This window comes from Cervus elaphus, chromosome 5 (assembly GCF_910594005.1).
Source record: "Cervus elaphus chromosome 5, mCerEla1.1, whole genome shotgun sequence".
Classification (NCBI taxonomy): Eukaryota; Metazoa; Chordata; class Mammalia; order Artiodactyla; family Cervidae; genus Cervus; species Cervus elaphus.
In genome coordinates this window covers 28654891-28677917 of record NC_057819.1, presented here as the reverse complement: position 1 = coordinate 28677917, position 23027 = coordinate 28654891, and the positions used below count along the sequence as shown (strand labels likewise).

The 23027-nt window shown below is 41.6% G+C and overlaps 1 protein-coding gene across 4 annotated transcripts in view; it reads right to left on the bottom strand.

Moving 5' to 3' along the window:
- Positions 1-21808, bottom strand: part of GUCY1B1 (guanylate cyclase 1 soluble subunit beta 1) — a 52373-nt gene extending 30565 nt beyond the window's left edge. The window contains exons 1-4 of one of the 4 annotated variants that reach the window (XM_043902271.1): positions 21603-21808; positions 20910-20983; positions 2704-2804; positions 832-950 (exon numbers count right to left, since the gene is read on the bottom strand). In XM_043902271.1, coding sequence (XP_043758206.1) covers positions 832-950; positions 2704-2804; positions 20910-20983; positions 21603-21605 — 297 coding nt within the window. In that variant the 5' untranslated portion in view covers positions 21606-21808. Of the gene's footprint in view, positions 1-831; positions 951-2703; positions 2805-18452; positions 18472-20905; positions 20984-21225; positions 21313-21602 lie in introns of those variants that run through there. The other 3 variants (XM_043902275.1, XM_043902273.1, XM_043902274.1) reach the window with 3 other exon arrangements.
- Between the last annotated feature and the right edge of the window lie 1219 nt (positions 21809-23027).

Genomic DNA, 23027 nt, shown 5'->3' with positions numbered 1-23027 from the left:
TTTACATTCCCTCCAAGCTGGGCTCCAGTTCAGCTGGTCTTGCACTGACATCATTTTCCAGCAAGATCTGGCTGCTCTCAGCGGCCAGTTTAGAAATATTCTTTACAAACAACCACATAATGTTCAATGTTAGCACATTTTAAGAGGAGAGTCTCAAAAATGCCTGTGCTTAAAATAGGACAGTTGATCCCAAAATAGTCTCCCACCTGATGGTGTCATTCACTAGTAAAAAGAAAAAAATTAAGTAGTTTTAACAAGAAAACAAAAGCCTTTGGTGACATTATTTATCTTGACTTCACCTGAGACTGACTCTGGAAGAGTTCCTATTTTCCTCTCCAGAGTAGATTAACTAATATGTAACTGAGAGCAATGATTCTTAAACCTGTTTTGGTGACAAGCTCTTTCCCTGAAACAATGAGCTTCAGGTAGAACTTTACAGATACTGATGAATTATTTAATTACTTAAAGTCAGAATGACTTAGAAAACAAGCCCAGGTTATATACCTAAAAGCAGAGCTACTAGCACAAAGACTTATTTTTTAAAAGGCAGTTGAATGGATCACAACACGTTGAGACTTTCAGAGACCACTAGCTTAGAACTTGAATGTTTAGTGTCAGAACCAAAAATTAAAGTAAAAATATGAAGGAAAAATGCTAAAATGTACTCAAGACCATCTAATACTTATTATTTTATGTGAATTAGGGAAAATGTCCCTATGATTTCATTTCAGCAGCTAGACACTCATCCAGCCAACTGAACAAAGGGATTCTAGAGCCCACGTGAGAGAAGAAAAAATCAGAACTTTTGGACCAGGACCTCAAACTGCTCACCTGCAGAAATTCTCTGACGTTAGATCCCAGGACCCGCAGGATTGTATCATAACCAGATTCTTGACAGAAGACGAAGAACATCTTCCCAAACATTTGGAGGATTTCTCCAGCATTGAGATCTAGTTTATAGATTTGAGAGGCAACAATAGAAACAAAACATATTAGAGGTAGAAAATCATTAGAGGCAGGAATAAAGATAAGTGCATGACAAAAATGTTAAATATCCTCAATTTCTTTGCACAGTGAACAGATCACAGGAAAAATATCTGGCCAGGAAAATACAATGAAATCTGAGAAGACAGCATATTGACACGTTAACAGTCTAAATCTGTACTTAAAAGCAAAGCAACCAGTTTCTCAGGTTCTGTGACAAAACTTTGAGCTTTTTCAAACTTATATGTAAGGTATAACTTACTTTTTCTGAAAAATAAGAGAAAGATCTTTAAAATCATCAAGAATGCACATGAAGATGAAAAGTGAAAGTGTTAGTTGCTCAGCTGTATCTTTTTGTGACCCCATGGACTATAGCCTGCCAGGCTCCTCTGTCCATGGACTTCTCCAGGCAAGAACATTGGAGTGTGAAGCCATTCTCTTCTCCAGCATATCTTCCCAACCTAGGGATTGAACCCAAGCCTTCCACATTGGCAGGCAGATTCTTTACCGTCTGAGCCACCAGGCAGATATTTGGGTGCAAAATCATTTTTCTTTATAAAAACATGCATATTTAATAACCAGGTTACAAATAATATATAGCCTAAGATCCTGCCTTTTTCTTAATATTGAATTACTGTTATTTCCTAAAATTAAAATTTTTCTTAATATCAATTTTAATCAGTCTTGTTTAACACAGATATGCAACAATTCATTTCACCAATGCCCACTTGCTCAAAATGCAGGTTTTTACAACTTTTGATAATATAAGTAACTCTGAAATGAAAATACACATACATCTTAATGCAAATAAATCTAATTATTTCTTTATGAAAATTTTCTAAATATATCTAAAATTTGAACATGTTTAAACAGACTTTGACTGATGATGCAAAATTATTCTGCAAAACAGTTTATTTTCCCATCAGATTTTAAATGTGTATGATTTCCCCTTTAACTCTACCCTTGACTACACTAGATTTTTAATTTGCCAATTGTCAAATTTATATAAAAATTATTTCATATTTGTGTCAATTTTGATTACTAGTGATGCTGGATATTTTTCTTATGATTATTATTAATAATTTACCATACTTTTATGGTAATTCTTGTATTTTACAAGAGGTAGCATTTTCTCTTCTAGCTATATTTGACAAAGCTAAAAAGCATCCATCTAGTCTATGCAAACTGTAGCCTCACTATAAATTAAGTACTACAATGATAAGAGATACTACTTTGAGAACAACTTTTTTCCAGTGAAGCTTTTTTTTTTACTTTGCCTTCTTTGCATGAGTTTTGTCTCATGTAGCTCTCAGTTTCTTGTTTCTTTCACCATTACCTAACAAAACTTGTGTTTACAAAAGGGATTTGGAGATAAGATTTTCTACATATTATGTTTTTGTAATTATTGTGATCTTGACATGGCAACATTAAGTTATTATTACATCATTAACTTATTACATTAAGTATCAATAATTTTTTGCTTCCTCAACACATGGCTTTTTGTGGGGAGGGGCAGAGAGCTCCTCTATTCTCTAAAGAGTCTGTAAAAAGAATAACATGATTTAGTGTAACCTGAGCCTAATACTATATGTGACTGTCCTCCCATCAGGGTTGTGCAATGCACAACCTGTGCAACTATACAATGTGACCTTGGACCATGCATGCCCTTGGACATCGATGTGCAGCTTAGCCAAAGAAAGAAAGTCACGTTCAACTTACTGAGGACCTTGCTTGCAGCAGCAACCAAATCATATGTTTTAGAATCATCATAAATTATTCGGACAAGAAACTGTCCTTCTTCATCTAATTGTGCCTCTTTTCTAGAAAACAAAAACAAGGCAGACAGGGTGAAAAGTTGAAAGGAAAGAACAGATGTGACACCTACAAGGATCATATAAAAATGACTTTTTATTTGAAAGAGAATTGGCAAATTTGTTCAAATCAATGACACACACCTATCAAAAAATCTTATTTCACATCTCCCTCCCCAAATTAAAAATGATATATTTGAGTAATTTTAACAAGAATAACATTTGTATAGTACTCTAATGCCCAAAACTATACCTGATAATGAATATAATCAAGAAATAGTTTTCGATTAAGTAAACAGTCAGCAAACATGTGTTGAGTCCCTAGGTGTCCCAGGCACAGTTAGAGGCCCTAGAGATTCACCCTTTAGTGGGATAAAGTAGGGAGTTCATGGGACAAATGTATTCTAGAACAGGGGACAGAAGAAGCATAAAGCTAAGATATATATTAGATAAAGAGGTCCAGTTCAGTTCAGTCGCTCAGTTGTGTCCGACTCTTTGAGATCCTGAACTGTAGATGGACAGATACACAGATGATAAATGGATAGATGATAGACAGACAGATAGATGATAGATAATGGTAATTAGTTTGGAGAAAAGTAAAGCTGAGCAAGGTGGTGGGGGGCAGGGGGAGCTCAAGCACAAAACCAGAAGCATCATGGAGAAGCTGGCAGTGGAGACAGGTGTGAAGCATCTCTGCAGGGAGCCCTGAGAGGCCGGGAAACTCCCAGGTGCAAAGCGCTGGCAGGGTGTGGGGGGAACCACGGAGGCCTCAATGAGGGGATGGACCCTCCAGCTGCACTGGGCATGGACTGAAGGCGTATAAAATGGAGCAAGGTCAGAACAAGGTCAGAGCAAGGTAGGACAGAGCAATGTTAGAGCAATGTCATAACAAGGTCAGAGAAGGACAGGGCAAGATCACATCAGAGATGGAGCAAGGTCATAGCAAGGTCAGTGCAAGACATAGTAAGGTCAAAGCAAGGTCATAGCAATGTAATAGCAAAGACAGAGCAAGGTCAGAGAAAGGACAGAGCAAGAACAGAGCAGCGACAGAGACCAGCTAGGAGGCCACTGGGACATTCAGGTGAGAAAGACTGATGACGGGACTCAGAGTGAAAGCAGTGGAGGGAGCAAGTGGCCCCGACCCCAGTGAATCTGAAGACAGGTTCCACACGTTCCTGATGAACTGGACACAGGACGAAAGGGAAGGACACCAGAGGACACAGGTTTTGGCCGGAGCAGCTGAAGGTTGCAGTCACCAGGAGCTGAACTGGGACACACATTGGGATGCAGACCAAGAGATAAGATCCAGAGCTTCATATTAAACATGTGAGTCTGAGGTGCCCAGTGGAGAGACAGTATCTTCCATTACATCCATCACATAATAAATGCAGCAGCTCAAAATGCACATGGGGTTAGTGAAAGGAAATCAGAATTATCATTTGAATAGTGGTCATGATTATATATTTATTTTGATAGGATTGGGATTATTTTTCTCAAGTGAAGTGTTAGTCACTCAGTCATGTTTGATCCTTTGCAATCCCATAGACTGTAGCCCACCAGGCTCCTCTGTCCATGGGATTCTCCAGGCAAGGATAGGGGAGTGGATTCCCATTTCCTACTCCATGGGATCTTCCTGACCCAGGGATCAAACCCAGGTCTTCAGCATTGCAGGAGGATTCTTTACCATCTAAGTCACCAGGGAAGCCCATTTTTCTCAAACCAGCATCTAAAGAGGAGGAAAAATCCATTGTTCAGTGTCCTGAGGGGTCAGACACCTTGTCTGGGTGAGACGCACAAACACAGACGGAGCATGCATCTGCACCTCTGATTCCCAACCCAGCTGTCTCAGCCCCTGAAGCTCCAGAAGGAAACTGGGTGAACTGTCACCTCAGAGGCTGGGATGGCTCCTCCATGGCACCCCGCAGCCTCACTGCCTTCTCCTCCTCCAAGCAGGGCTGTCACAACAGCGGTCTGTGGCCATGACACGGTGTGTGCCCCAAACAGTAGGACAGCTGATGTTCAGGTAGGATGGAGATTCCCCCAGACACTGTGTGTTCTGCAGAGTGGACCCTGTATACACCTGCAGTTCCACATAACAGTACATGTAGGGGGAAATGCATGATTTTGGTGGGCACAGAGAGGTGAATTTCAGAGCCCAGGATTCACCTGTCGAATGAACTTGGACAAATCACAGAAAGCCCGTGAGCATCTCTCTCCAGGGAGGAATGGAGTAGGAGTTTGGGATTAGCAGATGCAAACTATGTTATACAGAATGGATAAACAAGGTCCTATGGTACAGCACAGGCAACTGTACTCAATAAGCCAGAAAGATAAAGAACATTACAGCATACTAACACATATATATGGAATTTAGAAAGATGGTAATGATAACCCTATATGCAAAACAGAAAGAGACACAGATGTACATAACAGACTTTTGGACTCTGTGGGAGAAAGTGAGGGTGGGATGTTTCGAGAGAACAGCATCAAAACATGTATATTATCTATAGTGAAACAGATCACCAGCCCAGGTTGGATGCATGAGACAAGTGCTCGGGCCTGGTGCACTGGGAAGACCCAGAGGGATCGGGTGGAGAGGGAGGTGGGAGTGGGGATCGGGATGGGGAATACATGTAACTCCATGGCTGATTCATGTCAGTGTATGACAAAACCCACTTCAATATTGTAAAGTAATTAGCCTCCAACTAAGCCCAGGTGGGATGCATGAGACAAGTGCTCCGGCCTGGTGCACTGGGAAGACCCAGAGGAATCGGGTGGAGAGGGAGATGGGAGGGGGGATCGGGATGGGGAATAAGTGTAAATCTATGGCTGATTCATATCAATGTATGACAAAACCCACTGAAATGTTGTGAAGTAATTAGCCTCCAACTAATAAAAAAATTAAAAAAATAAATAAATAAATAAATGAAAAAAAAATAGCTTGTGACAAACCAGAATGGAAATTATATATATATAACTGAATCACTCTGCTGTGTAGAAGAAATTAACACAACATTGTAACTCAACTATGCTGCTAAGTCACTTCAGTCATGTCTGACTCTGTGCGACCCCATAGACGGCAGCCCACCAGGCTCCCCCGTCCCTGGGATTCTCCAGGCAAGAACACTGGAGTGGGTTGCCATTTCCTTCTCCAATGCATGGAAGTGAAAAGTGAAAGTGAAGTCGCTCAGTCGTGTCCGACTCATAGCGACCCCATGGACTGCAGCCCACCAGGCCCCTCTGTCCATGTGATTTTCCAGGCAAGAGTACTGGAGTGGGGTGCCATTGCCTTCTCCGAACTCAACTATACTTCAATATAATAAATTTTTTAAAATCCCTCTCTTCTAAAATGGAAGCAATAATATAACCCTCCTTCCACAGCTGTAGAGAGAATACAAAAGTATGTTCTAAGCTCCTGAAGCATTATTTGTCTACATTGCCAATACCGAAAAAGGAAATGGCAACCCACTCCAGTGTTCTTGCCTGGGGAATCCCATGGACAAAGGAGCCTGGCGGGCTACAGTCTATGGGGTCACAGGGTTGAACACAACTGAGGAACTATCACTCACTCACTCACTGCAAATATTATATTCAAGTTGTTTATGCTTGAAAATAACTGTATATAACACATACCAGATCATACAGTTCTTAAACCTCCTTTTTGACTTACTATTTGATGGCCATCCTTTCATGTCAATAAATATATTTCTATACCTTGACTACATAAAATTGCATTGGTTAGGCATGCTGAAGTTTTAGTTGATATTAAATACCTTTTTTTCACAAGTCCAAACAAAATCTTGCAATCAGTATCTTTGTAGCTAATACTTCTATTTCTCTGTAAAAATTCTAGGTTTAGAATTAAATTCTAATTTATTCTAGAATAAATCCCTAGGAATGGAATTGCTGATTTGCAGGATATATAGAGTCTAATTTTTCTCATTTTACAACTAACATTTTATTATGAAACAGCATTGGTCAACACACTGGAATTCTGAAGACTCTGATTTAGGGTATTCTAATAAAATACAAAAATTTTTAAATTAAATATATAATAAAGAACAAATTTACTCATGCTCTCACTATGCCCTATTTTTTTTTTCTTCCAACTGGAATAAATCAAACAACATAAATTTTTGTAATGCACTTAGATTTTCAGAAAGTCATCAATTCATAACTCTTAAACAGAATACAAAATTCTTCTGCATAAAGCAGAGAAACGGCCATTTCCTTAGAAATCCCCTAACCAAGAGTCAATGCATCCCTCTTCTTTCTTCTTTCTCTTGCTTTAATAAAATAAGCGCCCTTATCTTTTAAGCTTTACTTCCTGGAATAATCAGCCCAACATGCTCCCTGGAGGGAGCCTAAAGTATAAAGAGTAGTACATGAAAGGAAATAATCACCTTCTCAAAAATTTCACAATGAATTCCAATAAATTATTCAATAAGCTTAGTATTCCTTATTTGCTTTCATCTCAGAAAGCACCCTTTAATTATTCTTTTTTCCCCCTGGGGGAGAAGTCTTGCCACAAATAACTGAATACCTGTTATGCTCCAAGCACTCTTCTGAGCATGTTTAACATATCAATGAATGAAACATAAAGATCCCTGCCCTCCTAAAGTTTACACTTTAGCTGGTGGAAACAAACAATAAGCATACATTATTATGGTCATATATTATTATAATCTGTATAAATTATTATGTTTTCATAATATATATGCAAATTTTATAATTTATTATGAGATCAGGCTGAAGGGACAAGTGGGGATGTAGGAGGAGGGGCGGGATGCAAGGGTATGCAGTGACTATGTGAGGCATCCTGAAGTTATGTCCAAGCAGAGGCTCCAGGAGGCCACATACGTCTAGGACCTAATCTCTCTAGACCCAACTCAATTCTTTCTGTAGCCCATTCTTCAAATTTTTTCCTTTTAGGAGTAAAAGCTAATTGAGGATATTACAAACATTTCATTGATACTTGGTTTCCTCCATTAAACTGAGCAGAATTTACAGTGCAAAAGAAGTAAATATCCAAAAAATTACTCTCCAGCAACCTGGCCACTGGAGCCAGTAGACATTTTGAGAGAATGTCTCAATTCTCAGCACTGCTTTTCTTCTAACTTAAATGTAAATTTAGGCTTGTTCAGACTCTATTCTGCCAAACATTTTGGCCTCCAGAGAGCACAGATGTGATAACAACAATCCCTCAGATATACCTGATTTCTGAGGGAAGAAAATCTGTTTTCATCAGCTAACCAGAATCACAGAGGGTGACCAACAAATGTAGGAAAAGTTGGGATGTGAGCTACTATTCAGATCACATTAACAACGTCCATAATCCAGGTAATATCACCTTATAATTCTCTGTCCTTCACTTTCTCATCTTACAACTGCCAAGTGTTTTTCTCATTAAAAGCAAAGGATCAGTCAAATATACAGGTACATCATTTCTAACAATATTTGATTTATTTTTTACACGTAGAGTTCCTTTTGTGCTTGTTACCCAAATTCAGCCATATACCTTGACCAAATTTTCTAGACTCATTCATTATTCAGAATATATTTTTGAGCACCAATTTTGTTTAATATGTTGATACATTTTAAAGCATACATTTTTTACAAGTGAGGAAAACACAGGCTTCTCTGAGAAATATGATAGAAAATTTTCCTGAAAATGAAAGACTTTTTTTCCTCCAGTGATTTTTAGGTGACAAAAAAATACCATATCAAGCCATAGGCAAATTGGATTAAAATGTATTCAATACTGTTCATCTATCAAATAGCAACCAATGAAACTGCTATCATCAAACGATCTGGGTTTGTGTGATTACATTCTGCTGTTTCCCATTATAATTATAAAAATCCCTCGGATAAACCCAAACAAATATGTTTCCACAATTTCCAGTGTGACTGACAGCAGGGTGTGTTATCTTTACCTGTATACTTAACAGTTGTTTGGGGGTTAAGCATTAGCTCTTTCTGGTTGATGCATTATTCTATGAAAGAAATCTGCAGACAGTGATAAATATTTAGAGAGAGTTTTAAGTTGGCCTAAGTGAGTCCAGATGAGGTAAAAGGGCATTTTCTTTAACCAAGTAAACCCAGATAGAAAGATGCTGACCAGGTTTCATCTGCATCCCAGGTCACAGCCTTCCATTGCACAGCAGCGGGAAGAAGGACCAAGCTCACCCCATGTCCCCAGAGGATGCGCAAGCTCACCCCTCACAGACAGAAACGAGCAACAGATGCACAACCAATCTAGGGAGAGGGCTCTTCACACACTCAATGCCCCAAACATCTAGCTGGCAAGAGTCAGAAGGTGGGGAAGAAGGAGGCGGGAGCAGCAGGAGGACAAGGAAACAGCGAGTGGAAGGAGGGGGGAGGGTCCACTCAGCATCCAAACCATTCAACCAAAGCTGTACGCGATCTGTCATTAGCTGACAGAATGCATGACTTCAGGCAGCTGAAACAAAGCAAGCTCCATCTCTCCAAAGAGCTTTAAAAATAAAGTCCTGACTTGCACCTGGAGACAAAACAGGAAACAATTCTATTCTATACATTTGTGGCCATAAAAAGTATTTGAAAATTGAGCCTGTACCCATGAAAAATTTTCCCAGTAGCAACTGATTTCCTACTTACTTTTAGAGATGGCTATTTGCTGGAATTTAAATTGATCATTTACTTACACAAATTACCTTTTCCCACAAGGGCATGTTTATTATGGTAGGATTTTTTTGGTTTTGTGGTTTTGGTTTTGGTTTTGAATCACTAATGCCTAAACACAGGTGCCTAGATTACAGCATGCACTCAGTGAATGTGTGCATGTTTTAAAAGAAATGAGTTAATTAAATATCCTCCACACGTTCCAAAACTTCCTACCAAAAATCAAACAATCAAACATTACTGGCAGAAGTCCAGTTTATTCTCAAACTGAGGAATGTCTTTACTATTTATCTTTTTTAAGTAGGTATACAAGCTGTGAGAAATATCCAGGCAGCATTTCTCATAACTCATACCTAAGGGATTTTCCTTGCCTAAGAGATGTGAATGGACAGAAAGTGAATTCATATTCGGACGCTGAGTTCCTGCTATTATAAACCTTTCAGGTAAATTGAGTATACTACAGAAACTGCTGGCAAGTAGGCAAAGAAGCTTCCTAGGGAGGTGTGAGAACAGGAATTCTAATACAGGAGAGGCTAAACACAGGCGTCTTGAATACAGGAGTCTCAAAGTCTGGTCTCAGGCAGAAAACTCAGCTCATATCAATCAACCCAACTCATGACAGCTCCCAGGGCCGCTGATCCTGTAAACACTGTTATCCCACCACAGGCTGTATTTAAAGACAGTATGCAGAGTCTTGACAATAAATCCCAGAATGGTCTGTCTAATTTACTGAGAGGTAAGGACATTCTCAAGGCTGGGTTGTGTCCAATCATTAAAATTAAAACCCTCCCACCATGAAGCACAGATAATAACTACTTATGACATTTACAAATTAAAAATCTACATTGCTTTTTGGGGAACAGTTGTGAAGCATTAACAGCCCCTTGATTTTCAATAGCACGATCTGAAGATTCCCAGAAAGTCTGAGTCCCTGAAGAAGACACTAATTTGGGGGGGATCTGGAGGAGAGAGGCCTTCTGCTCTGACTGCTCACCAGATGCTGAAGGTCAGTCCTCCAAGGCCAGGTCTTCATTCACCCAAGTCCTGTAAGTGGTGACAGTCATCCTTTCCCAGGTAACATGGGTTTAACGAAAGACCCACTCTGGATACATAACGGTATTTTTTCTGACTGTGTCCAGTGGTGGCACAAGAGAATCTCCTAAGTAAATTGTCCCAGTTCTGAAAACACAATCTCAAACATTCCAAACCTGTTCAGCAGCTTCATAAGAACAAATGACTCCCTCAGCCCTGTGCCTCCTTCATCCTGACCTCTCCTCACAACACCACAGCTCAGAGTGTTTCCAAAACCGCACAAAAGTCAATTGCTCAAAAGTCCTGAGTCTCTGATTTTCTTTGTCGATGTAGATGTTCTATTTCTAAGTAAGCGCTAAATCACTTCAATCGTGTCCGACTCCTCGTGACCCTATAGACTGTAGCCCGCCAGGCTCCTCTGTCCATGAGGATTCTCCAGGTAAGAATACTAAAGTGGGTTGCCATGCCCTCCTCCAGATCTTCCCAACCCAGGGATCAAACTCAAGTCTCTTCTGTCTCCTGCACAGGTGGGTTCTTTACCACTAGTGCCACCTGGGAAGCCCTATCTCTGAGTAAAACACCTTTAAAAATATAACAGCCACACGCACCTGGACAAGCATGTGAAAAGTACAGGAAAACAAAGACGGTAGTAGTAACACACACGTATGCTGCCCAGCCTCATGCTTTATAAATTGTCTTTGGAAAAGAGAAGGTTGTAGAGTCCTTCGTGTTTACAGGAAAGCACATAATACTATCACTACAAGCCCACCTGTGCCCCAAACTCTGCTCTGATGATTAAGACATGGGTGGCTTGAGGTAGGAGTTAGTCATGAAGCCTCAGTTCCCTTATTTCTAAAATAAGAATAAAGAACAAATCTGTCCTCTAGGGTGGGCGGGAGGATTATGTGAGTTAACAAGTACAAAGCCTAAAAAGGACCACGACTGCGGAACACATGGTGTGTCCTACGTACATGAGTTGTTACAGTCAATACTGTAGGTCATGGGGAACATCCTCATCTGGTTTCAAATTTTACTTTCGGCATCATAAACATCTACCTACAGTCTGAAAGTGAAAGTGAAAGTAGCTCAGTCTGTCTGACTCTCTGCAACCCCATGGACTATATAGTCCTATATTCTGGACTATATAGGCCAGAATACTGGAGTGGGTAACCTTTCCCTTCTCCAGGGGATCTTCCCAACCCAGGGATCGAACCCAGGTCTCCTGCACTGCAGGATGATTCTTTACCAGCTGAGACACCAGGGAAGCCCACCTACAGTCTAGACATGGCCTTCAAACAGCACCGCACAGGCCTGCCTTTGAGACATTTGCTAAAGGAGTCAGTCTTGTCCTGAATCCAACCCAGTGTCTTGGGGGTTTATGCAACTGGTAATCCAAAAGCAGTGTTCTTAATCCTTTTATTATATCCATGTGTGAACTCTGACCCTTCCAAACAGAGATGTTATAATTTACTGCTATATCTTCTGTCATTGCTTATATAAGAAATGCCCATTTCAACAGAGCTTATATTTTATTAAAAAGAAGCTGAAGATGTCACCATTCTGACATAATAAATCCTTGTTACAGGAAAGAAATATGTGTGACACATACAGACGTGCTCTATTCTCTGAAAATCAGAAAGATAATTCATGCACATATATTATACACACACACACACATAGAGGCCTTCTGCTAGCTATCAATGCCACAGTTTAGCGAGACAAGACAGAGAGCAATCAAATGACAGTACAAATAAGTAATTATAAACGTGTGCATGTACTATGAAGGAAAAGTATACTTTTGGAGGTGAAAGAAGCCATACCTTAAGTAAGATTTGTAGAGGTGGTGCTAGTGGTAAAGAATCTGCCTGCAATGTGGGAGACCCAGGTTCAACCCCTGGGTTGGGAAGATCCCCTGAAGTAGGAAATGGCAACCGATTCCAGTATTCTTGCCTGGAAAATCCCATGGACAGAGAAGCCTGGCGGGCTACAGTCCATGGGGTTGCAAAAGAGTCAGACACGACTGAGCACACACACAGACATATAGAACCGACACGGGAACACGGGTTGGGGGTGATGGACGACTTGAAACAGTAGGATTAACATATCTACACCAATATATGTAAACCACGGCCAGTGGGAAGCTGCTGCCCACACAGGGAGCCCAGCCTGGCACTGTGACGAGATGGCAGGGGTCCGGGAGGGAAGGAGGCCCAAGAGGGAGGGGATACATGTATACACATGGCTGACTCACTTCGTTGTACGGCAGAAACAATACTGTAAAGCAACTATACCTCGATTTTAAAAATAAAAATGCAAAAAATAAAAAAGTAAGATTTTTTCTCACTTTCTTAAGGCTAGGAAATATTTTCATGGGGAGGCAGGAGTGGGGAGCATGGAGTGAGACCCTTCTGAGCACAGGTGTCACCCTCCCTGGATGGCAAAGGTCAGCCTGGTTGAGGAACTTGAAAACTGGCTTGAAAACCTGCCCACGAGGCTAGGGTGCTGAGAGCAAGTGGGGTTTGAGGGCTGAACGTTCCCATGTTTGGCTGATCTGAAGACTGACCACCAAGAATCTCAACAGAGGAACACGGTAGTGTTTCATGATTCAACAATAAGTGGCAACAGATCAGAATCCCCAGCACAACCAAAGGCACGGTAACAAAAAGGAATAATAAACATGTCAGAATGTTTCCATTTCCAGGTTATAAAGGACAACATGAGGGATCCTTGTGGTGATGGAAATGTCCTGTATCTTGACTGTGGTTGTGGATATGTGAACCTGTGCATGTGATAAAATCAAATAGATACACAGAAAGGATTTTAAGTAAAACTGAAAAATATGAATAAGATGGATGTATTAATGTCATTATACTACAGTTTGAAACACACTAGGGGAAAGAAGGTCAAGGTTCACAGCTTCTGTCCATCAGTTCTTAGTACTGCATTTGCATCTATAATTATCTCAGTAATTTCAATGAAATTAACTTTGAATTAATTTCAACTTTGAATTAATTTCATTAATAAACCTTCAATGAAAAAAATCTGTTGGACCTCTCAAGAAATACTGATCCATTTCCTTTTAAAACGCTTGTCAGATCACCTCTTCCTTATATTTCTTATATAATTATATAAGTCTTATATAAGCCTTATATATAAGACTTATATATAAAGTCATATTTCTCTGAAACACCTTTTAAAACCAGTATACAAATAAACAGTTCTCTATCTTTGATTAGTTTCACTATTCTTACTACTTTGCTATTATAAGGGGCTGTGATCAATATCCTTCTAGTTAAATCCTTCTATATACCTTAAACTACTCTTCAAGCTACATTCCTATGAGAAAAATTTCTGTATTACAATAAAATTTCTTACACATTAAAAAAAATGTTCCCCTTTTTCATATAGTAGACACCTCTAATCTCGGTATCAGTATAAAAAAAGCCACTCCACTTGGCCAGACATAAACACTGTTTCCCCTGCTTTCTGTTGAATCAGCAAAGAGACAAAGCAACGATGGAAAAGCCCCCCGGCCCTATGTCCTGGCAGTCATCAGCCTCTGAGTGGGGCCGGTTCTAGAGTTTTCCTTAAGTGTGCTTTCCTGGTGATGTCTGCACAGTATCAACGATGACCATCACTTTCTGACACAATGACGAGAAACATTTGCAAGACGTTCTCACTCTGGAGAACAGCGAGGGCAGGAAGAACATTGTTTGTGGGGACCAGGTCCAAGGTCCAGTCAGTATTCGTCCATGCAAGTCTGGGAATGAGAGGGGAACACAGATCCTCAGGCCACTCCTCAGCTGCTCATGTTATTGGACAAAGCTCCTCCTCTGACATGTAATTAAGTAATATGCATCTATGATTTTTTTTAATTTTGCAAAGATGACAGATGTAAGGAAAATAAAGACCCAGGTTGTTTGGCTGGGGGATACTTCAGACCACCAAAGAAAAGCCCTGAATTAAGGACCTCGGGTTCCTTAGGGGGTCATGAGAAGGAGTCTGCCCTGAGCACCCAGTTCCACAGGCACAGGTGGCTTCCAGTGGATACATTGGGCCTCCCTCCACCTTCCAGGTTGACCAGCAGGTCTTTCTAAAGAAAAAGGCCCTGATTGTAACAATTATCTGGTTCACCTATTTTTTAATTCAATGTATTCATTGATTTGTACTGAGAAAGTTTCTGGGGATGAAATGAATATGGCTTCATGTTTGTATGTCACTTCATTAGCTCCTACTTTGGTATTATGCCCGTGACTCAGACAGTAAAGAATCTGCCTTCAAAGCAGGAGACCTGGGTTCGATCCCTGGGCTAAGAAGAAGATCCCCTGGAGAAAGAAATGGCAACCTGCTCCAGTATTCTTGCCTGGAGAATTCCATGGACAGAAGAGACTGGTGGGCTACAGTCCATGGGGTCACAAAGAGTCAAACACGACTGAGCAACTAACAACTTTCATACTTTCTATCTTAAAAGGAGCTGCAGATCTGCCATCAGAAGAACAGAGTCTGGTCTGAATCTACAGCTTTCTGACGTCATTCCTTAGACAGTCATTCCACCTCCTGAGACTCAACTTTATCATTAAACAAAGAGCACTGAGCTCACTTATTTATGTAGAAAGTAAAACAGACAAACAGAGAAGCAGTGTAGAGTGCTCAGTAGGGTTGGAAGTGGGGAAATGGGGAGGTGTTGCTCCGAGAGTACAGACAACCGTTACAAGATGAACAGGTCTGGGGATCAGTGCAGAGCTTGGTGATTACAGCTCACACTGTATCACAGACTGAAACGCTGCTCAGAGAGTAGGTTTTAAACCTTCTCACCACAAAAAAACAGTCACTATGCCACAGCATGGAAGTTTTAGTGAATATCATGGTGGGAATCATTCTGCAATTTACAAATGTGTCTAAACCATACATAAAACACCTTAAACTTACCCAATGTTATGTGCCAATTATATCTCAATAAAGTTGGAAAAAATGAGCTAGGAAGGCCTTTCTTACTTCAAATGGGTATTGTGGCACTCATGTGAAATTAGTGAGGAAAGGACTTCGGAAATTTTAAACAGCTTTTATAATAAAAAGGACTTAATGTTTTAAAGCCCACTTGAGCAAGAATACAGGAAGGTATAAAAATTTAATTATACTGCCACAGGAATATGAAAATCTGATTAAAACAAGGCAAAATGTGGTACTTGATTTGGTTTTGTTTTGATAAAATGAATATTAAGAGCATACGAGGACTTCCTTGGCAGTCCAGTGTTTAAGACTCCATACCCCACAATGCAAAGGTCACAGGTTCAATTCCTGAGGGAAACTAAAATCCTACATGCTGCATGGTACAGCCTAAAATACAAAACAAAACCAAAAGAGAACATATGGAAGCAACCTAAGTGTCCATCAACAGATGAATGGATAAAGAAGATGCAACATATACACAATGGGATATTACTAGCCATAAAAATGAGTAAAATTCTGCCATTTGCAATAACATGGATGAACTGGACGGTATTATGCTCAGTGAAATGTCAGACAAAGAAAGTCAAATACTGTGTTATGATTTACACATGGGATCCAAAATATTAAAAACTAATGAGTTTATAAAAAGAAAAAGAACATACACTGCATCTTCAAATAACAGATAGAGACTGGGAGGTGGAAGAATATAAGGTAGGATTGATTCCAAAGTAAAACTTCAGCAGAAAAACAGCATCATGAGAGTGAGTCTTCCCACAATGTGCAGAGTGGGAGAAGCGGGACTAGTCAGACGCAGAAAACTTGATGGGGGCCATCATGGTAAGAAGGGAAAGTGCTCAGAGCTGAGAAGGAGAAGATGAGCATTTCAGAGCACCTCAAATCCAAAGGGCAGGTACCAGCTGCATGAGATGGAGAAAGGGAAAGAGAAAGGGAAATGACAAGAAGTCACTACCTGTTCTAGCGCGATGAGTGCACACTTAAACAGGTATAGTGTGCAGAATCAGTCAATTATTGTCATGTGAGGGTGCTTCTTATCTTTCAGGGGAGCTGGGAAGGGAAAACCTGAAAACTCTGGTTCTAGAGTAACACAAGTAACAGCTACCATTTACTAAGCACTTATTTATCAAGAACTGTGTTAAGCACTTTGCAGGCATCATTCAGTATAAAACCCCATGAAGTAGTTATTATCCGTTTCCTTATAGAGTTTAGTCTTCGGAAGTTTATGCAACTGGGAAAGTCACATATAACTAGCCTACAGCCAAGCATCTGCTTACATGAACCATAATGATTAATTCATGATGAGCAAATTCACCAAGAAGCATTATTTTCAAAACTGGAAGATCAGAATATACTATCCAACAGCCAAATGTTTCCACATTTAGCTACAGGCAAAAAAAATCAAGATATAATAAGATTAGAAACAGTTTTATATCTCTAAACTGTATTTGAAAGCAAGGATTATATCATACACATTTTTGGGGAAGCTTTCCAAATCAACATGGTTTTACTTTGTAAAAAAAAAAAAAAGGAGATAAAAAGAAAGATAGAGCACAGGAAACTATACTCAGTATTTTGTAATAAGTTGTAAGAGAAAAAGAATCTGAAAATGAATATATACATATGCATATATGTATGTATAAATGAATCACTGTGCTATACACTTGAAATCAACATGACACTGCAAATCAACTATACTTCAATTTAAAAATGCTAAAAAAGAAAAGAAAAACCAAAATAAACAAAAACTAATACATAAAACATGAAGTCCTGCCACTCTTTGTTCTCAATTGCTATTTGGAGGTGATTCTATTCAGTCTTTTTTTTTTTAATTAATTTTTATTGGAATATAAATGCTCTTGTTTGCAAAGCAGAAATAGATAGGTGTAGAGAACAAATGCATGAATACCAAGGGGGAAAGGGAGGGTGGAAATAATTGGGATTGACATATATACACTATTGATATATGCATCAAACAGATAACTAATGAAAACCTACTGTATAGCACAGGGGAGTCTACTCAACGCTCTGCGGTGACCTAAATGGAAAGGAAATCCAAAAAAGAGGGGATATATGTATAATTATAGCTAATTCACTTTGCTGTACAGTAGAAACTAACATATCAGAAACTTTCTATCCTCACTACTCAAACACTTGACTATGCTCCTTAAAAATAAGCTTAACTAGAGAATGAAAGAAGACTTGAATCAATGAATGAAAAAAGCATGCTGCCCTGTATAGGTAAATCACATAAAAACATACCAAATCCGTATGCATTCTTTACACAAGGGAATCATCTTCCTGACAGTCTTCTACAGGAATGCACTTCAATATTTATCAACTAACAGAGCCATTAGTTTCTTTCCAAATCTCATACGAAGATTCTGAACCCACTAGTTTGAATCAAAGTTAGTCTAGCCAGGGCCAATGGCAAGGTGACAGAAATGGTTATTAAATTCCATATTGAGGTGCTTTTCTAATATATACATATATATATTAGATATATACACACATATATCCTGGCTCCATGTTTTCCTGAAATAATGATTGATATTTCTCATCACTTAGGAACCGTGGCTTCCAGAAAGGGCCATCTCAAAACTGAAAGGAAAGCAACAAAACAGGATCTGAGGTAGATTCAGAAGTTTCTTTGGCTTTTTTACATGCAGTTATGATCTAGATCAGAGGGACAAAGACAATCCGTGAGTCAAGTACCACACACTGCTGGTTTTTGCCACTTTGGGATCTAAGAATGGCTTTTACATTTTTTAATGGTTACATTTTAAAGATGATACACACAATATCTTCAAAATTGACTCTTGGCCTGCAACACCTATAATATTTACTATCTAGCCTTTTAAGAGAAAGTTTGCTGACCCTCAGTCTTGACAAACTTTCTTTTTCTTTACAGTGGAATTTAAAACTCTTGTGAAATGGTTACATTGTTGGTAAGAGTGTAAGTGAATAGGGAGTTTACAATGAAGCATTTCTGGCTCTTACCATTTAGGATTTTCTGTCTGGAACCTGTTTGGATTTTACTTGTCATTAAATGTTTGGCATCCTTTCTGAAGAAGGATGGATGGCCATTTCCTCCTAAACCAAAAGAGTATGATATGAAATTTTGTAATCAATTTAGATAGCTTTTCACAGTGCAAAAAGGAAGCTAGTGGAGTTTGGTATTTACTGAGATAAAAAAAAATGTTTTTCATATATTCAGTTTTCATAAAAAGGTACAACTGAAAGTATCTTGGACCTTTGACTACAGAGATCCTCCCTGGAGTAGGTGGTCAGGTCAGAGGAGAACTCAGAATCTCCTAGGGAGCATTTCAAAATTAAACCCTGCCAAAGTCTCCCATCCGGGCCCAGGCAATGAGGATCTCTGTGGTTCTAAGGGGTCCCAACAGTGAACCATTCTAAGGCCCACCATGCAAAAAACTCAGCAAGGTTCTCTCATCCAGATACTAAATTGTATCCAAGACAAAATGGGCTCTACCAGGAGGGATGCTGAAATTAAAAAAAAAAAAAAAGTCAAACTTAATACCTGAATTGCAAACACTAGTAAAACTAATAGCATTTCTCTTGCAGGGGCACATGATCCCTGAAAAAGATTCCTATGGTTTGCTCCATTTTACAAAAAAAAAAAAAAAAGTTTCATCTGATTTAAATTATTAGCACTTAAACAGATGAAGAATACTTTTAGATGCAACTTAAAAATAAATTCATGGTTAGAAGATATTGATATTTAACTAAAATTAATATGTTTGTAAAAAGAATGCAATAACATTCTTAGTGTGATTTGGCAGAGTTAAGGTTTCACATCAAGGGAATTTGTAAATCGTTAGATATTTCTGACTTTCTCTGTGGAAAATATGGCCAGTATAAATGAAGCACTTGATAATTTCATTTCTAAATCTCCTACACTTCTCTCTATGAGGTACAATTTTTCATTTCTGTATTTGACATCATCGAAATCAATAATGGGGAACACACATGTTCTAAACCCAATTATGCATAAGACTGTTTAACCACAAGAGCCATCCCGTGCTCTGAAAATTCTGAATATATTCATTGTCATCACACATCCACTAGGAAATTTGGGAATTTCTATCTTACGGATGAGAAATTACCACATGGTTGGTATACATGATACCTTCATAAATTCACAAAGAAAATGGCTTTAAAATAGTCTTATACATAGGTTACACTGTTAAAAATCTTTCTCTTGATGCCTGCCTCTCTGTAACTGTCTGCCAAGCAAAATAAAAATTATGAAGGTATTAATAAGGTAGATAGAGAATTCAAGTCCCAAAGTAAGCTTTAGTGCCTAGATTCTTATTTAATTGAACCCCATAATCACAAAACCCCTACTTCTCTTTATAGCATGCGGATGTACTCCGTCTTAACATAAACGGCTCAGGGAACACGAAATAATGCTCAAGGATACTGACCCAAGAGAAGGAAACGTTGCAGTCTACTGCTCTATATTTAATTCTGGTAATTTCCATGGAAACAGATCTGTGTAAGAAATCACTGTCGTGGAACTTCATAATAGAGCCTGTTAGAATTCACTGCAACTGTAATATATTTAGGAACAAACAGCATGAAAGCATCACCTACTTTATACAACAAAATGAAATCAGTGAGCACAGGAAATGAGAGTAAATAATAACAATGTGTTCTCTGTCCATCCGGGTACCACTCTCTGTCCCTCTAATTGAACGTGACAGTTACAGTGTTGTCCCAAAATGCAAGTCCACATAATGGTGGCTTCTGATGTGGCTGCTTGGTTGTGATCAACCGTACAAGTGAAAGGCAAATTCTACCAGAGCGAGAGAGAGAAAAAGAGATCTCTGTTGGACTGAAATGCTCAAGGTGTTCGGAGAGCTGGTGACCGTCACTGCAGCAGGTTGAAACCCCCAGTGGCTGCGCTATTTCCGTTCACATCCCAAGCACTGGGCTCACAGATCCAGACGAAAACTAGGATACCCTCCTGCCTCACCACAGTAATAGAAACCAAAAATAAACGGGGCGGGGGATTCACTTTATTTCAGACGAATACACGAGGTCGACTCACAGTTGCTCGATAGGCAGTCTCAAAAGTGAGTTTCAGCAGACCCAAAAGGCTTCCCCATTTATCGTACAAGTCTGCAAAGTGTGTGAACGACCAGCGAGCCGTCTTCATTCGTTTCTGCGGAGGCCTCTGCGGTCCCCGGGGCCCCTCCGCGTGGGAGCCTCCCGGGCTCGGAGCCTGGGAGCCGCCAGGGCGCGGGCAGCGCGTTCCCACGCCCGGCCGGGTTGAGAGGCCGCGGTGACCCTGGGGATCCTTCCCCCCGGGCCGCCCCGCCCCGCCCCGCCACCCCTGGCTGGGCTCGGGAGCGTGGGAGCGCGGCTGCGCCGAAGATGCGCGCCTCGGGCAGGAAGTGGGGGCGCAGCGGGGCGCGGGGACCCTACACTTACTTGATGTCTTCCCACACCTCAGGGCCGTAGTTGCGGATCACCAGCAGCTCCAGCGCGTGATTCACGAATCCATACTGCGGGACAGGAAGACCCGAGCGTCAGGGACCGGCTGCGGTGGGAAGGGGATTGGGGGCCAGGCCTCGGCAGCTGCCGGCACCGCGCTGGGGAACCTGGTACCCTGCCCCCTGCTTCCGCTCTATTTGGGGTCCGGGTGCTAAGGAGGGGTAGTACAAGGGCGCGACCTCCGCCCCATTCTGGGGCAGCTCCTCTCCGTCACTGTGCGCCCCATCCCCAGGCCACCCCCTCCCACGCTCACCTGTCCCCGCGCCAGGGCAGGTTGCGCCCCAGGAGAGCCCGGCGGAGAGGACGCGAGCCCGACGCCTCTCCGGCCGCAGCGCCCAGAGCCACACACGCGGGCCGGCCCTGGCCGGGCGCCCCTGCGCAAGGCAGCTCGTCGAGCTCAGGAAGGCGCGCGCCGTGCGGACACCCGGGAAGCCAGGGACCAACCGCCCCTGCAGCTAACCCCGACGTTCCCGCCTCCCCGCTCTGGATGCAGGCGAAACGCGAGGCCGCCCCGCGGCCAGCGCTGCGCTTCCCGGGCCCCCAGCGCGCTTCCTCGGCGCTCAGCCGGTTCCTTCGGGCAGCCAGGCCCGGCTGGCGGGAGGCGCGGTCCGAGCGGCCGAGCCCACTCACCATGGTGTCAGCGCCGGCTCGGCCGAGGGACCCAGGCGGCGGCGGCGACCCCGCACCCAGCCCGCGCCCCCGGCCCGGCGCGCCCTGATGGCCACCTCCCTGCAGCTACCGCGAGCGGAGCCGAGGGGCTGCCACCGCCTCCCGGCTCCTGACCAATCGGCGGCCGCGGAGGGAATTCGGATGCTCCGGGTGCCGCCGCGCTCCCGCGCCTGCCCGCCCCCGCCCCCGCCTCGGTGACGAGGATTGAGGCCGCAGCAGTGACGATGGAGAGGCCGCAGCCGGGCTCGGGCACCGATTCTGGGGCGGGGAGAACGCAGCTGCTGTGGTCTCACCAAATGTATTGTTATGCAAAGATATGCCCTCGGGGAAGCACAGACTAAGGAGGGGTGTGTGCGTGCGTGTGTGCGCCGTTTGTAACGTGTGTGTGTCGTTTGCAACGTGTGTGTGTGCGCGAGTGTGTCGTTTGCAACGCACAAGCCTTAAAAGGAATACGCCCTCGTGGTCGGCATCCTCCTCCTGTTTATCATCTTGCTGCAGATGAACATTTCCTTTGTGGCTTGTTCCCTCAACAGTTTACGGCAAGCTGAAAGCTAATAATACTCCCCTTAGCACATTTCACTTTTCGTCAATGAGACGAGCTGAGTGAGCCAACTAAAATTTTCAGTACTATTGTTTGGGTGAGCGCCTGTCTAAGTCAGCTCTGCCGCTCACTCAACTGCCTGCCAGGTCCAGGGGCTCCATCCTGATGGAATACCTGACCCCACTCCACAGCGGGGAGCCGCGACTCAGGGAGTCGGAAGTTGGCCAGACATAATTTGGCCTCTTGAAGCTTCTCAGAGGGAACTGCTGAACTGGAAAAAGGCCCAGTACCGAAGGAACAGACTTTTAACTATATAGCTCGCTGTCTCCTTTCTACCAGGTACTTGGGTTAGTTAATGCCCTGAGCCCCACTACAGGGAAAAGATGAGCCAGCAAGAACTGTCTGCTGATGAGAACTCTGTGTCCGAAGTGCATGGACACGGTTGACTGGGGTTAGGTCAAGAGTGGGAAGGAAAGGCAAGGCTTGCTTCCAGTCACCAATGTCAGTGGAGCCAAGAAGCCAGGATGAGATTCTATGAAGAGACAAGAGAACAATGTCACACAATAAAAGTTGTTCTGGTTTCTGTTACCAGAGGCCTCCGTTGAAACAATTGATACAGAAATACTAAACAGCAAACAAGACGAAGAATAACCTGTAGAATACTCATTTCTATTACTAGTGGTGGAATTTTTATAAATCAGAGGCTTTCATACATATAAGCTTTCATACTTAATTATTAAGATGTTGAACCATTTTTTAATATTAACTTAATTTTTAACCATTAGAATAGACCACTACTGCATACAATCATGAAAAAGCTAGACACATAATGACACAGAAAGAGG